A 15,172-nucleotide genomic window follows, 5' to 3' on the forward strand; every position below is an offset into this window, starting at 1 on the left:
CCCATCACATCTGATAGTTAAGTAGTAAACAGCAACAGAAACAGTTCCATGTGTAAGTGACTGGGGAACATCTGTCAGTTTCTCAAGCCTTACTCCTCCAATTCCCTGAAATTGGCTCGTATTCATTTCTGTGGAGAAAGTTTCACCCCTGTACTGATGGAGAGGAGATAAGCCCTATCTACATCTCCTCCTTTTATAGAATCTCTAATTCAGTTATCTTTGGAGTGAAGTAATGGGTATTAGTTTGAAGGGAAGCTTGTTGGGCTATGAACACAATACAGTGTACATTCAGAGTAGTGTTTGGGGTCTTTTTATTCACTTTTCTAATGTGATTTTCTAGGCAGCTATGGTGAGAGCCATGGTACACCATGGCCATCTGAGTTCATTTAAATTTCTGGTCTACCCCCAGTGATTTGTGTGAAATGATGGTCTCCTGTTTTTTCAGAATCTCCCTGAACCTGTTTGACAAATAAAAAATAATAATGATCTCTGTTTTCTGCCCTTCAGGTTTGGTGGGGTTAGGGAGAAAGAAGAGTATAGGCTAAATGACAAATTCTAGGTATATATTCTTAGTTAAGTAGTGATAATATATTTTGTCTTTCAAAATGTATAAATTATACTACTTACTTTACTTCAGACAGTTGTGATGTTAGTTCAATTCTTTAAACTATTTAGAAGACTTTATTTTCAAACACAAACTATCCTGTTGTTTAATGAAGTATCACAAGTTCAATATTGCTGTACAAAAGTCAGAGATAAAGTGGATTTTCCCAAAGTCATTAATTTCCAATGGGTCATCAGTCTGAGAATCCAGAATGTTGAGCAATATATTTGATCAAATGTTTCATTTTTTTCTTAATCCTAGTTGCACATAGGTATAACCAGAGGGTTGTGTTCTTATTTGTTTCTTTACTGTACATTGTCTCTTCCTCTGCTCTATCCCAGAATGGTCAACAGTTTTGAGAAACAGGGCAAAAGTAAATAACAGTTTAGTTTTAACTTTATCAGGTGACAAATGTATTCTCAGAGGGAATGGAATTTTTCTTGTTGACTGACTGGCTCAGCATTTTATATGTAAATAGGACATATTTTTAATTATGAGGGAGAACTATAAAAGCTTTATATTGATTGCAAGCTCACATTTGTTTCAGTAAAAAGAGAAGACTTCAATGGATCTAGCTGTCATCCTGGTGCTCAGTCTCTGTTGTCTGCTTTTCTTTTCATTATGGAGACAGAGCTCTGGGGGAAGGAAGCTCCCACCAGGCCCCACTCCTCTCCCAATTCTTGGAAATATCTTGCAAATAGATGCTAAAAACATTGGCAGATCTTTAAGCAATGTAAGTATACTCATGTTCCTCCAGTGGCTTGCAGAGGGTAAGTGAATTAATTCTTATTTTTAAACATATTCACGGGAGCAAATTATTAAGAGATTGCTGCACAGCAAATATTCCTGGTGGACTTGATGTTTCCATTGCTTTTATATGTCTGTCAATGTTCAACATCTCTAGCAATAAGGAAAATGCAAAGCGAATGTACACTGAAATTCCATCTCACTTTAGTCAGAATGGTCATTATCAAGAATATGAATAATAATACATTTTGGTGAGGATCTGGGGGAGAGGTACACTCATATGTTAATGGGACTACAAGTTTTAGTGCAATCACTGTGGAAAGCAGAATGTAGATTCTTCAAAATACAAGAAATGGAAAGACCATATGAATCAGACATCCCACTCTTCAGTATATATCCAAATGATTGAATCAGCATACTATAAAAATGTAGCCACTTCAATGGCTATAGTAGCACAATTCACAATAGCCAAGCTATGAAACCCACCTATGTGCCTGTATCCAGATGAATAATAAAAGAAAATGCTGTATATATATAATAGATTATTAGTCATACAGAGGAATAAAATTATGGCATTTGCTGGTGAGTTGATGGAACTGGAGAGAATTGTGTGAAATGAAGTAAGCCACAGGCAGAAAGTCGTAAGTCAGATGTTTTCTCTGATATGAAGAAGCTAGTACAAAATAAGGGGGAAAGAAGAAAAGGGTGGAATCTATGAAAATAGAAGAGAGATCAGTCGGGCAGAGGAATGAGATTAAGGAGGTGGAAGTAAGGATGGGAAAAGGGAAAAATGTTTGAATGTGTCTTACCTTAATTTCCTAAGTACACATACCAATCTCACCTTCATGTATATCCAGAAGGCATTACTTTTTTTAAAAAAAATCTGTAAATAAATAGAAGAAATAACAGTGGAATAAAGGGAAAAGAACAGGGGGAGGGAGGAAAGAGGGAAAGGGAAAGTACTAGGGAACGAATTAGAGCAAATCATACTCAATGCTTGTTTAATTATGTGGAGTGTAGATAACTTTTTTCTTTTTTTCCTTAGTTTATTCTAGTTATACATAACATTGGGGTTTGTTTTGAGATAATTAACTATTAACATATAATTTCTAATGATCTCACATGTAGAATCTTACAACAACAACAAAAAGACATGAATAAATAGTAATGGGGCTGGGATGTGGGAAAAAAATAAGGGTGAGATATTTTGGTCCAGGGAACAAACATTCAGTTACAAGGTGAATAAGTATGGAGACGTAAGGCATAGCATGGTGACTACAGTAAATAATTATGTATCTTATATCCAAAATTTGCTAAAGTGTTCTCACCACACATACCCATGAAAATGTTAACACTGAGGTGCTGTATGTTAATTAGTTTGATTGTGGTAATTATTTCGCAATGCAAAAATAAATTAAGACATCACATTTTATACATTTACATTAAATTTTTCAAATATACCTGAAAATTTTTTTTAATTTAAAATTTTATTTTAAAAAAGAAAACTATGGACTGGGAATCAGTATAAGAGAAGAAAAGTATTAACCATTCAGGGTCCACTGAGGGGTAAGAGGATCCTTGTGGATTTTGAACAATGTTGCTGCTGTGCCCTATGAATTTTGTGGGGTGAGAGAAATTATTCTTCCATGAGATGCTGCATGGCACTACTCCATGGTACTCGCTGTCCTGTGTGTTAATGATAGCTGTGGCCTCAACTACAAAAAGTGTTAAGATAATCTATACTCACATAAATATATAGACTTACAGTATTCATCTCTGGCTTACTTTATCTGAATTTCTGTGGCATGAGCCTTGCTAAGTGCCCCTGAAGAAATCAGTTGGGTAATGGTGCAATTTGGGGAGGAATTTCAGTAACTGGGTATTTCCCTGTTTTCTTATAGAGTGCTCTTGGATAAATGGTGAGATTTGTATGTGTACTTAGGAAATTAAGGTGAACTGAAGGCTGATAAATTGTTCAAGCTTCAGACAAAACAAAGGTTCAAATTTAGGTCTTCTGTTTATTAATCATGGTATACTACAAATGAGTTTTGTAACTTTCTAACTTTATTTACTTTAAATGTAAAACAGGACAAACAAGTCTTCTAAATGAATCGATGTGAGAATTAATTACATCATAGGTATCCATTGCCTGAGCCAGGCACATCAAAGACCATCCATAAGTAACATCTATAATTAGATGTTACTTATCTGTAAGCAAAACTTAGAAATATTTGAAGGTTCATATGGCAGAATAAAATATAACAAATACAATAAGAATAATCTGAATAACAGTATGAATCATTCAAAATATGTAGGTCAAGTACTTATTTCTTTGGCTAACATTTCTATTTTCTTTCCCGTTTCCAGTTGTCAAAAGTCTATGGCCCTGTGTTCACTCTGTATTTGGGCAAGAAGCCCACTGTGGTGTTGCACGGATATGAAGCTGTGAAGGAAGCTCTGATTGATCGTGGGGAAGAGTTTTCTGGAAGAGGCAGTTTCCCAGTGGTTGATAGAACAAGTACAGGTCTTGGTAAGGGTGCATGTGCGTGGGATAGTGGGCATGTGGAACACAGAAAAAAAAAGAAAAAAAAAGAGAGAAAGGGAGAGAGGGTGGAGGAGAGAGAGAGAGAGAGAGAGAGAGAGAGAGAGAGAGAGAGAGAGAGAGAGAGAGAGACTTGATGATCTCCTAAGGCTAAGTTTGGCCATCTTTGTGGCTGACACTTTTAGCTTCCTCTGCCTCACCTGGGATCTCACTCTTGGTTTTCTGTTCCCTCTCTTTTAGGAATCATTTTAAGTAATGGAAACAGATGGAAACAGATGAGACGCTTCTCAGTCGCGACCCTGCGGAGTTTTGGGATGGGGAAGAGTAACATTGAGGAATGTGTGCAAGAGGAAGCTCGCTGCCTTGTGGAGGAGTTGAGGAAAACCAAGTGTGAGTGATTGATGATCACTGCCTTTACCAGACTATCTTCTCCCTAGTAAGGCCCGTTGATCCATTCCACACAGAGACATTTGTTCTGGGTCCTGTCTGTCAGCCCTCATGTGGAGGAGGGGTGATTAAAAGGAGAGATCGAGATTTTGTGTGTCTGTGCTGCCTGTGCGTGGACTGGGCATGCATGGTGGGTATAAAAGGTCACAGCATCTTTCTGTTTTCAAATCAGTGCATCATGAAGATACAAGGTTTCATTTTCTTAAAGAGTTAAAGAGGAGATTTTATCCATGACACATTTGTGAGCTTCCCATTCCACAACTTTCACCATTGTCCATTGGACACAGTGGAAACACCCACCTTAGATCCTATGGAGATGAAGCAAGTGTTGTGTGTGATTAATGGGACTGTGTTTATGCAGACAACCTTACTGACTGACATCTCTCAGGGTTTCTTCCAAGGCTGGTGTCTGCAATTTCCACCAGTAATTACACTAATATAGGGTTTCATATTGACTTGCATATCTCCTGGAAAGTCTCATTAATCTTCATTATGGCAATTATTTACCTCTCCCTGTCCTCTACTGATCTGTGAAGTGTTTTTTTTCTTATATTGTCTCTGATTTTTAGATTGGATCCAGATGGCTCTGTTTATAAATTTCTCTTCCAAACATAACAAAAGGAAAGACTGAAAATTAGACTTTGCTAGTGAATGACAGACACAAAGAAATTCCAGACTTCCCAAATTGTCTTCCAATTCCTTAGCTAAAATAAAGCTTTTTTTCTGAAAGCTTGGAACTCTGTAATAATTAAAGGAGTCTGGTAAAGGTGTAGGTAACTCTACAGATTTGCTATTTTCCCATGCTGTATTCTTTGCTTACATCATTTTTTAAAAGTTTATTAATTTTTAAATATTATTTTATTATGAACATGTAGTTTGTATATGTTGTTGGTGGTCAGTATGATACTCCCACGCATGCATACGGCATAAACTGATCAAATCCATCCTTTCTTTATCTACTCTCCGTACCACCACCACATGCTCTTCTCCATCTCTAGTAATCACTATTTTAACTTCAGATTAATTTTTTTAATGTCCACAAATGAGAAACAGTGAATACTTACCTTTCTGTGTCTGTCTTCTTTCACTTACCATAATGCCCTCTAGTTCTGTCCAGTTGACTACAAATGATTTAGTTCTTCTTTATGGCAAAATATGATTTCCTTGTATATTTAGTCAGTATTTTCACCACTGTGACCAAAAGACTTGATAAAAACAACTTTAAGGAGGAAAAGTTTATTTCGGGGCTCATGGTTTCAGAGGTCTCAGTGCATAGATGGCCAACTCTATTCCTTAAGGCCTGAGATGAGGCAGAACATCATAGTGGAAGTGTGTGGCAGAGGAAAGCATCTGGGGTTATGACACCAGGAAGGGGAGAGGAGTGGAGGAAAGCCTTAATAAACAAGGACAAAATATAAAACCCAAATCCATACTCCCCGAGACTCACCTCCTCCAGCCACACCCTGCCTGCCTAGAGTTATAGTTAATAGTCTTGGGGTGTTGGGTTTGTTGCATCTGTTCAGCAAAGAATTGAAGAACAGGACACAGGGATAGGAAGCAAGAAGTAGATTTATTGAAAAAATAAAAGTGTGTTTATTGAAGAGAGACAGAGATGCAAAGATAGACTTCTCTGAGGAGAAGGGACCCAAAACTGGGAATTTTGGCCTGTATAAAACTGGTGAATTGTGGCCTGTTCTTTTTATGGTCTCTGGAATTTTCTTCTTTCCTTATCTCCTCCCCTGTCCATATGCTCCTCCCTATTATTGATTGGTGCCCTCTCTGTCCATGCATCTGATTTAGTTTTTCTATTGGATCCCTACCTTAGGATCATGAGTATGGAAGTGTCTGTCTGATTGGGTTCCCCGCTTGTGTCCATGAGCCCTTTTGTCAACCAAGAAGTTGACTTTATCAGAAGACCCCCCTCCTTGCTCCTTTGTTCTGGCCCTACCTGCAACCTCCTCACTTGCCAACTTGCCCTGGCTGCCTAAGCCCTTCTGTATCTCCATCATTACCACCAAGTTAATGGCTCTCAGGGCATTAGTGCATTAGGGCATTAGTTGTATGTTGTGTAAGGTGAGAGATAAGGGTCAAGTTTCAATCTTTTGCATGCACCACTTATTGAAGAAGCTCTCCTTTTATCCACTGGATGTTTTGGTAACTTTGTTGGGAATCGATTGGCTATAGATGAATATTTTTTGTGTGATCTCTATTCTCTAATACTGTTCTAGTTGCCTGTTTTTGTGCCAGTGTCATGGTTTTTTTTGTTTTGTTTTTTTTTTTGCTCACTGTGGCAGGAATTGTCCCACCTCCAGCTTTATTCCTACTATGATTTAGATATCAAAAACTCATGAATGGACAATAAAAAAATAGAGGTAAAAATATAGAGGTTATATATATATATATATATATATATATATATATATATATATATATATATATTGTTTTTGTCAAATATTTTGGTCACAGTGCCAAAAATGCTGACTAAAACATTTCATTTTGCTCAAGATTTTCTTGACTATTCATGATCATTTGTGCCTCCACATTAACCTTAGAATTGTTTTTTCTACTTCTGTGAAGAATGTCATTGATATTTCATGGGGACTAAGTCAAATCTACAAAATACTTTGGGTGGTATAAACTTTTAAAAATATTAATTTTTCTAGTCTATAAACATGGGAGATGTTTCTATCTTTTTATGTCTTCTGTAATTGTTTTCAACAGTTGTTTGTAATTTTTTTTTAATTTTAAACTATTTTGAAATCCTTATCTTCGGTTAAGACTATATTTTATATCTTGCTGTCTTTTGACTAAGGATATGAATTTGTCATTTTTTAAAATTTATTTTAATTAGTTACACATGATATTACAATGACCTTGATATACCATATATTTGAATCAGATGGGATATAATTTTTCATTATTCTGAGTGTACAGGTTGCAGAATCACATTGGTCATGCAGTCACATATACCCACAGCAATAATAATGTCTATTTCATTCTATTGTTCTTCCATTCCCCTCTTCCCCTCCCCTCCCTTCCCATCACTTCTCTCTACCTAATCTAAGGTGACACAATTCTTTTTTTTTTATTTTTTTTCTCACATCTTCATACATGTATTTTGTATAATGTGGGGGTCACCTTTTATCTTCCATATAATTCCCTTTCTCCCTCCCTTTTCCTCCCACCCCTTTTCCGAATCTAGAGGTAATCTTCTTCTCATTCTCTTCCTCCGAACTCCATTTTGAGTCACCCCCTTATATCAGAGAAGACATTCGGCCTTTGTGTTTTTTGGGATTGGCTAATTTCACTTAGCATAATCTACTCTAATGCCACCCATTTCCCTGAAAATGCCATGATCTTGTTATTTTTTAGTGCTGAGTAATATTCCATTGTGTATAAATGCCATATTTTTTTATCCATTCATTCATTGAAGGGCATCTAGTTTGGCTCCACAGTCTAGCTATTGTGAATTGTGCTGCTATAAACATTGATGTGGCTGTGTCCCTATAGTATACTGTTTTTAAGTCTTTTGGGTATAGACCCAGAAGAGGAATAGCTGGGTCAAATGGTGGTTCCATTCGCAGCTTTCTGAGGAATCTCCATACTGCTTTCCAAATTGGCTGCACCAATTTGCAGTCCTACCAGCAATGTATGAGTGTACCTTTTTCTCCATATCCTCACCAGCACTTGTTGTTGTTTGACTTCATAATGGCTGCCATTCTTACTGGAGTGAGATGGTATCTTAGAGTAGTTTTAATTTGGATTTCTCTGATTGCTACAGATGATGAGCATTTTTTCATGTACTTGTTGATTGATTGTATGTCCTCTTCTTAGAAGTTTCTATTCAGGTCTTTGGCCTATTTGTTGATTGGGTTATTTGTTTTGTTTTTCTTTTTTTTTTTGATGTTTAACTTTTTGAGTTCTTTGTATACCCTAGAGATTAGAGTTCTATCCGATGTGTGAGAGGTAAAAATTTGTTCCCAGGATGTAGGCTCTCTATTCACCTCACATATTATTTCTCTTGCTGAGAAAAAAACTTTTTAGTTTGAATTCATCCCACCTGTTGATTCTTGGTTTTAATTCTTGTGCTATAGGTGTCTTATTAAGGAACTTGGGGCCTAACCCCACATGATGGAAATTAGGGCCAACTTTTTCTTCTATTAGATGCAAGTTTGATTCCTAGATTCTTGATCCATTTTGAGTTAACTTTTGTGCATGGTGAGAGAAAGGGATTCAATTTCATTTTGTTGCATATGTATTTCCAGTTTTCCCAGCACCATTTGTTGAAGATGTTATCCTTTCTCCATTGCATGCTTTTAGCACCTTTGTCTAATATAAGGTAGTTGTAATTTTGTGGGTTGGTCTCTGTGTCCTCTATTCTGTACCATTGGTCTACCAGCCTGTTTTGGTGCCAGTACTATGCTGTTTTTGTTACTATTGCTCTGTAGTATAGTTTAAGATCTGGTATATCGATACCTAACCTGTTTCACTCTTCCTGCTTAGAATTGCTTTAGCTATTCTGGGTCTCTTATTTTCCCAGATGAATTTCATAATTGTTTTTTCTATTTCTGTGAGGAATGCCATTGGGATTTTGATTGGAATTGCATTGAACCTGTATAGTGCTTTTGGTAATTTGGCCATCTTAATAATATTAATTCTGCCTATCCATGAGCAAGGTATATCTTTCCATTTTCTAAGGTCTTCTTCTATTTCTCTCTTTAGGGATCTATAGTTTTCATTGTATAGATCTTTCACCTCTTTTGTTAAGTTGATTCCCAAGTATTTTTTTTTGAGGATATTGTAAATGGGGTAGTTTTCCTCATTTCCATTTCAGAGGATTTGTAACTGATATACAGGAATGCCTTTGATTTATAGGTGTTGATTTTATATCCTGCCACTTTGCTGAATTGATTTACTAGTTCTAGAAGTTTCTTGGTAGAGCCTTTTGGGTCTTCTAGGTATAGAATCATATCATCAGCAAATAGTGCTAGTTTAAGTTCTTCTTTTCATATAGTTATACTTTTAATTTCTTTTATCTGTCTAATTGCTCTGGCCAGTGCTTTAAGAACTATGTTGAATAGAAGTGATGAGAGAGGGTGTCCCTGCCTTATTCTAGATTTTAGAGGGAATGCCTTCGATTTTTCTCCATTTAGAATGATGCTGGCCTGAAGCTTAGCATATATAGCTTTTACAATGTTGAGGTAAGTTCCTCTTATCCCTAGTTTTTCTAGTGTTTTGAACATAAAGGGTGCTGTATTTTGTCAAATCCTTTTTCTGTGTCTATCCAGATGATCATATGATCATTTAAGTCTACTGATGTGTGAATTACATTTATTGTTCCATATGTTGAACCAACCTTGCATCCTGGGGATGGATCACACTTGATCATGGTGCATGATCTATTTGATATGTTTTTGTATCCGATTTGCCAGAATTTTATTGAGGATTTTTGCATCTGTATTCATTAGAGATATTCATCTGAAGTTTTCTTTCTTTGTCTGATTTTTGAATCAGGGAGATATTGGACTCATAGAATGAATTTGGAAGTAGTCTCTTTTTTTCTATTTCCTGAAATAGATTGAAGAGTATTGGTATTAGTTCTCCCTTAAAGGTCTTGTAAAACTCTGCTTTATATCCATCTGATCCTGGGCTTTTCTTGGTTGGTAATCTTTTGATGGCTTCTTATATTTCCTCACTTGATATTGGTCTGTTTAAGTTGTGTATATCTTCCTGACTCAATCTGGGTAGATCATATGACTTAAGGAATTTATCGATGCCTTCAGTATCTTCTATTTTATTTGATTATAAGGTTTCAAAATAATTTCTAATTATCTTCTGTATTTCTGTAGTGTCTGTTGTGATATTGCCTTTTTCATCCTGTATGCTAGTAATTTGGGTTCTCTCTCTTCTTTTCTTCATTAGCTTGGCTAAGGGTCTGTCAATCTTATTTATTTTTTCAAAAAACCAAATTTAGTTTTGTCAATTTTTTTCAATTGTTTCTTTTATTTCAATTTCATTGATTTCAGCTCTGATTTTAATTATTTGCCTTCTACTGCATTTGCTACTGATTTGCTCTTCTTTTTCTAGGGCTTTGAGATGTAGTGTGAGATCATTTATTTGTTGGCTTTTTCTTCTTTTAAGGAATGAACTCCATGCAATGAATTTTCCTCTTAGTACTGCTTTCATAGTGTCCCAGAGATTTCAATATGTTGTGTCATATAGAGCTAATCAGCTCTATTTGAGTGCACTTCTGTTTTTTAATTTTGTTTTGCTTTGTGTATTCATTTATCTCTAGGAATTTTTTAATTTCCTCCTTGATGTCTTCTGTAACCTATTATTTATTCAGTAGCATATTATTCATTCTCCATGTGATGTAAGAATTTTTCTTCCTTATTGTATTGTTGATTTCCAATTTTATACCATTATGATCCAATAAAATTCATGATAATATCTCTACTCCTTTATATTTGCTAAGAGTTGCCCTATGGCATAATATATGGTCTATTTTTGAGAAGGATCCATGTGCTGCTGAGAAAAAAGTGTATCCGCTTGATGTTGGTTGATATATTCTATATATGTCAATTAAGTCTAAGTTATTAATTGTTATTGAGTTCTATAGTTTCTTTATTCAACTTTTGTTTGGAAGATCTGTCCAGTGGTGAGAGAGGTGTATTAAAGTCATCCATGATTATTGTGTTGTGGTCTATTTGTCTCTTGAACTTTAGAAGAGTTTGTTTGATGAACATAGCTGCACCATTGTTTGGGGCATATATATTAATGATTGTTATGTCTTGTTGGTGAATGGTTTCACTTAGCAGTATATGGTGTCATCCTTTATCCCTTTTGATTAACTTTGGCTTGAAGTCTATTTTATTTGATATGAATATGGACACCCCTGCTTGCTTCTGAGGTCCACGTGACTGGTATGATTTTTCCCAACCTTTCACCTTCAGTCTGTGTATGTCTTTTCCTATCAGATGAGTCTCCTATAGGCAGCATATTGTTAGATCTTTTCTTTTAATCCAGTCTACTAGCCTATGTATTTTGGATTGGTGAGTTTAAGCCATTAACATTTAGGGTTACTATTGAGATATGGTTTGCACTTCCAGTCATGTTTGTTTATTTTTGTTATTTAATTTGTTTTTTCTCTTTGATTAGTTTTTCCTTTTACTGTACTATCTCTCACTGTTGATTTTTGTTGTTGTTTTTCATTTCCTCTTCATGTAATGTTTTGCCCAGGATGATTTCAAGTACCGGTTTTCTAGCTACAAATTCTTTTAACTTTTGTTTATCATGAAAGGTTTTTATTTTATCATCAAACCTGAAGCTTAATTTTGCTGGATACAAGATTCTTGGTTGGAACCCATTATCTTTCAGCATTTGAAATACATTATTCCAGGATCTTCTAGCTTTCAGAGTCTTTGTTGAAAAATCAGCTGTTAACCTAATTGGTTCACCTCTAAATGTAATCTGCTTCCTTCTCTTGTGGCTTTTAAAATTCTCTCCTTGTTCTGTATGTTGGACATTTTCATTATAATGTGTCTTGGTGTGGATCTCTTGTGGTTTTGTTCATTCGGCGTCCTGTAGGCTTCTAGGATTTGAATTTCTGTTTCATTCATTATGTCTGGAAAGTTTTCTAAAATTATTTCATTGAACAGATTACTCATTCCTTTGGTTTGGACCTCTGTACCTTCCTCTATCCCAATAATTCTTAAATTTGGTCTCTTTATGTTATCCCAAATTTCTTGGATGTTCTGCTCATGATTTCTTTCTGAGCTGTCTAGACTCTTTTTGAGATGATATACTTTGTCTTCATTGTCTGATGTTCTGACTTCTAATTGTTCCACTCTGCTGGTGATACTCTCATTTGAGTTTTTAATTTGGTTTATAATTTCCTTCATTTCTAAGATTTCTATTTTTTTTGTATACCCTCTATCTCCCTGTAGGGTTGATCTTTTGCTTCTTGGGTTTTTTTATGTAATTCAAAGTCAAAGTGATCTTTCATTGTCTGCATTTGCTGTCTAAGATCTTTCTTGACACTCCAGATCATCTGAAGAATGTATATTTTGAAATCTTTATCTCACATTCTTTCTGCTGTAGCTAATAACTCCTCTATTGTTGAGTTGTCCTGCATAGTTTGTGTTCCTTTTTCCTTGTTTTTTTTTTCATGTTGCTCATGTTTCCTTCTAGCTCTGTGTGACTGCTGTGTTATTATTTTCTCCTATAGATTTGTATTGGTTTTGTATAGTTCTGAGATTTCTCCTTTGTGATGGGAGACAATATCTGGAGATGTTGGATTGAATTGTAATTTAAAATAAATTCATTAGCTTCATAAAAGGCATACAGATTCTGATGGCATACAGAGAACTGAGGGTCAGGTGTAGGACTTTATGTTTAGGGGGAAAGATGTGAGGATATGGGGGGTTAATATATCTTAGCAACTTTGGACAAGAGCTCTAATGAAGGGGGTTATTAACAGGAGAATAGACAGGAGGTATTGTGGGGTAGCTAAGTACTTGGGGGGACAATAAGAAGCATAAAACATTCACCTATTTGCATTTAGTAAATTAAATGTAGTAGAAATAGTAACGCTTGTGAGGTTGGGATAGGAAGAAAAGGAAGAAATAAAGTAAAAAGAAAAGAAGAAGAAGAAAGTAAAAAATGAAAAGATGGGGAAGAGATATCAAAAAAGGAATGAAAAAAGAGAGAGGAAAAAAAGAAGAAAAAGATAAGAAGAAAAAACGAAAGAGGGGAAAATAAAGAAAAATAATGCACTATTAGAATTCTGTTTTCTTTTCTTCCAGTGGGTGGCATTGTGCATGCCAGGTTGAGTCTCTGCCCTTAGGGTGTAGGAAACAATCCTTGTGAGGCAGCTCTCCCTCCCCTGCCAGGTGCCTCTCCAATCCAGATCTCTTTGGGTTGCTCCCAGTCTCTATTCCCGTCACTTCTCTTGCCTACCAGGCCCCAATTACTGGGATTCTTCTCCACAGCTCTCGGTTCACTCTGGGCATGTGGCACCCTGGCTTCCCTGCACTCTTGATCAACTGAGCATTATCTCTGTGTTGGGTAGTCACCAAGACATTACAGCTGTGGAGAGGGGGAGTTGGAGACTGACAACCTGGTCTGTCTTATTCCCTCTGATAGCCATGCCAACCGAGAGCTGGTGAGAAAGGTTTTGGGTTATCACAGCTAGGTGGGGGGGGGGCTGACTCACACACCTGTTCCAATGCCAATCTTGCTGCCTGTTACAACCACTCAAAGCTGATGAAGCAGACTTTCCAAGATGGCAGCCACCTGTTTCTGTGCCGTGGTGTCCAGTGAGGAGAAGGGAACTGGGCTGTTTCTCCACTAAGTCCAGACTTCAGTCTACTCTGTCTGGTACCCTGCAGAGATATGGGTCGAAGTCTAGCACTCCCTATCTCCAAAGGATCTGAAACTCTGAGTCTCTATGCTGCCAGAACTCCGCAATGTTCAATTGTGCCCCTCTACGGTGGGTTCCTGGGCTGTGCCTTATTTGTAATTTTCATTGTAGAGTTTTTTTTCACTTCCTTTGTTTTTTTTTTTTTAATCAAGTCACAGTTAAATCTGTAGTGGTGAATTTGGATGCATTTTACTAAATGAAGTTTATTGTTCATCTCATTATAATTTTATTTGTATATATTTCCACCATTTTAGTCAGCTTTTTCATCATTTTGATGAAAAATAATGACAAAAACAATTTAGAGCAGGAAAAGTTTACTTGGCTCATAGTTTCAGAGGTTCAGTCCATGGTCAGCTGACTTCGTAGCTCTGGGCTCAAGATGAGGCAGAAGGATGTGATAGAGGAAAGCACCTCAGGGCACAGCACCAGGAAAGCAGACAGAACCCCACTCACCATGAACAAAATATAAATATCCCCAAGGCTCACCCCCAGTGACCCATGTACTCCACTCACATTCCACCTGCCCAGTTAACACCCAGCTGATTCATATCAATGAATTAATCCTCTGTTTCTGTTACAACTCTCACAATGAAACCAACCATTTCACCCCCTCAACATTCCTGAATTATCTCACAAACTAGCTTTCGGAGGAATATTGACTGTCTAAGTATAACACCCACAAAAAGGAAAAACTTTGTCCTATTTTTATTTCTTTACACTTAAAATGACAGGATTGACAATAATGTTGGTCAACATTTGAATTCATTAATGAGTTATTGATGAATATATGCTTCATAAAAATATCCCAGAATTTCAAAAGAGGGTAGATTTGAAAAAATAAATTAAATTTAAGGCTATTGGATATGATGGACACTACTTCCCAAGGTGGGAAAATTAATGTCCCCTTCTCACTATGAAATGAAAAAATAGATTTCATTTATCAACTTAGCCTTTTGTTTGTGTTACTTCAGATTTAGTTTAAAATTTAAAAAAAAATTCTCAGTTTTATTTTGACAAACACATGTCATTGTGTATGTTTTTTTTTCTCATAAAACGTGGATGCTTTCCACTTTTATTTGTTGGATCCACAGATATATAAATTCATCCATAGCTGTGCTAGTTTTTCCCTTTGCTGGTATTACACATGAATCTTTCAAATTGATTTATTTATATATATATACTAAATGGATGTCCCTGACTACTTTTTCATTCTATATAATTCTTAACTACCTACAGGGTTTGATAGCAAATATGATTCTTCCCAAACTTGAATTAGCAGGTGTTTTTGAAAGAATAATCTTTTAAAACATTTTCAAAAGTAAGTGAATTTGGATTAGAATGTGTTAAAAAATGGCAGTGAGTTTAATGGAGTATTCAAAAAAAATTATGAACTAGCTAGAAGGTAATAATT

The 15,172-nt window shown here is 36.0% G+C and overlaps 1 protein-coding gene across 6 annotated transcripts in view; it reads left to right on the forward strand.

Moving 5' to 3' along the window:
* Window positions 1-1,169: 1,169 nt before the first annotated feature.
* The window catches only part of LOC113176866 (cytochrome P450 2C18-like), a 32,862-nt gene continuing 18,859 nt past the window's right edge, over window positions 1,170-15,172 (forward strand). For 2 of the 6 annotated variants that reach the window (XM_077798246.1, XM_077798249.1), the window contains exons 1-4: window positions 1,170-1,337; window positions 3,719-3,881; window positions 4,134-4,281; window positions 10,997-10,998. In XM_077798246.1, the coding sequence (XP_077654372.1) occupies window positions 1,170-1,337; window positions 3,719-3,881; window positions 4,134-4,281; window positions 10,997-10,998 (481 nt within the window). The other 4 variants (XM_026381418.2, XM_026381420.2, XM_077798247.1 and 1 more) reach the window with 3 other exon arrangements.

Source organism: Urocitellus parryii, chromosome 5 (assembly GCF_045843805.1).
Source record: "Urocitellus parryii isolate mUroPar1 chromosome 5, mUroPar1.hap1, whole genome shotgun sequence".
NCBI lineage: Eukaryota > Metazoa > Chordata > Mammalia > Rodentia > Sciuridae > Urocitellus > Urocitellus parryii.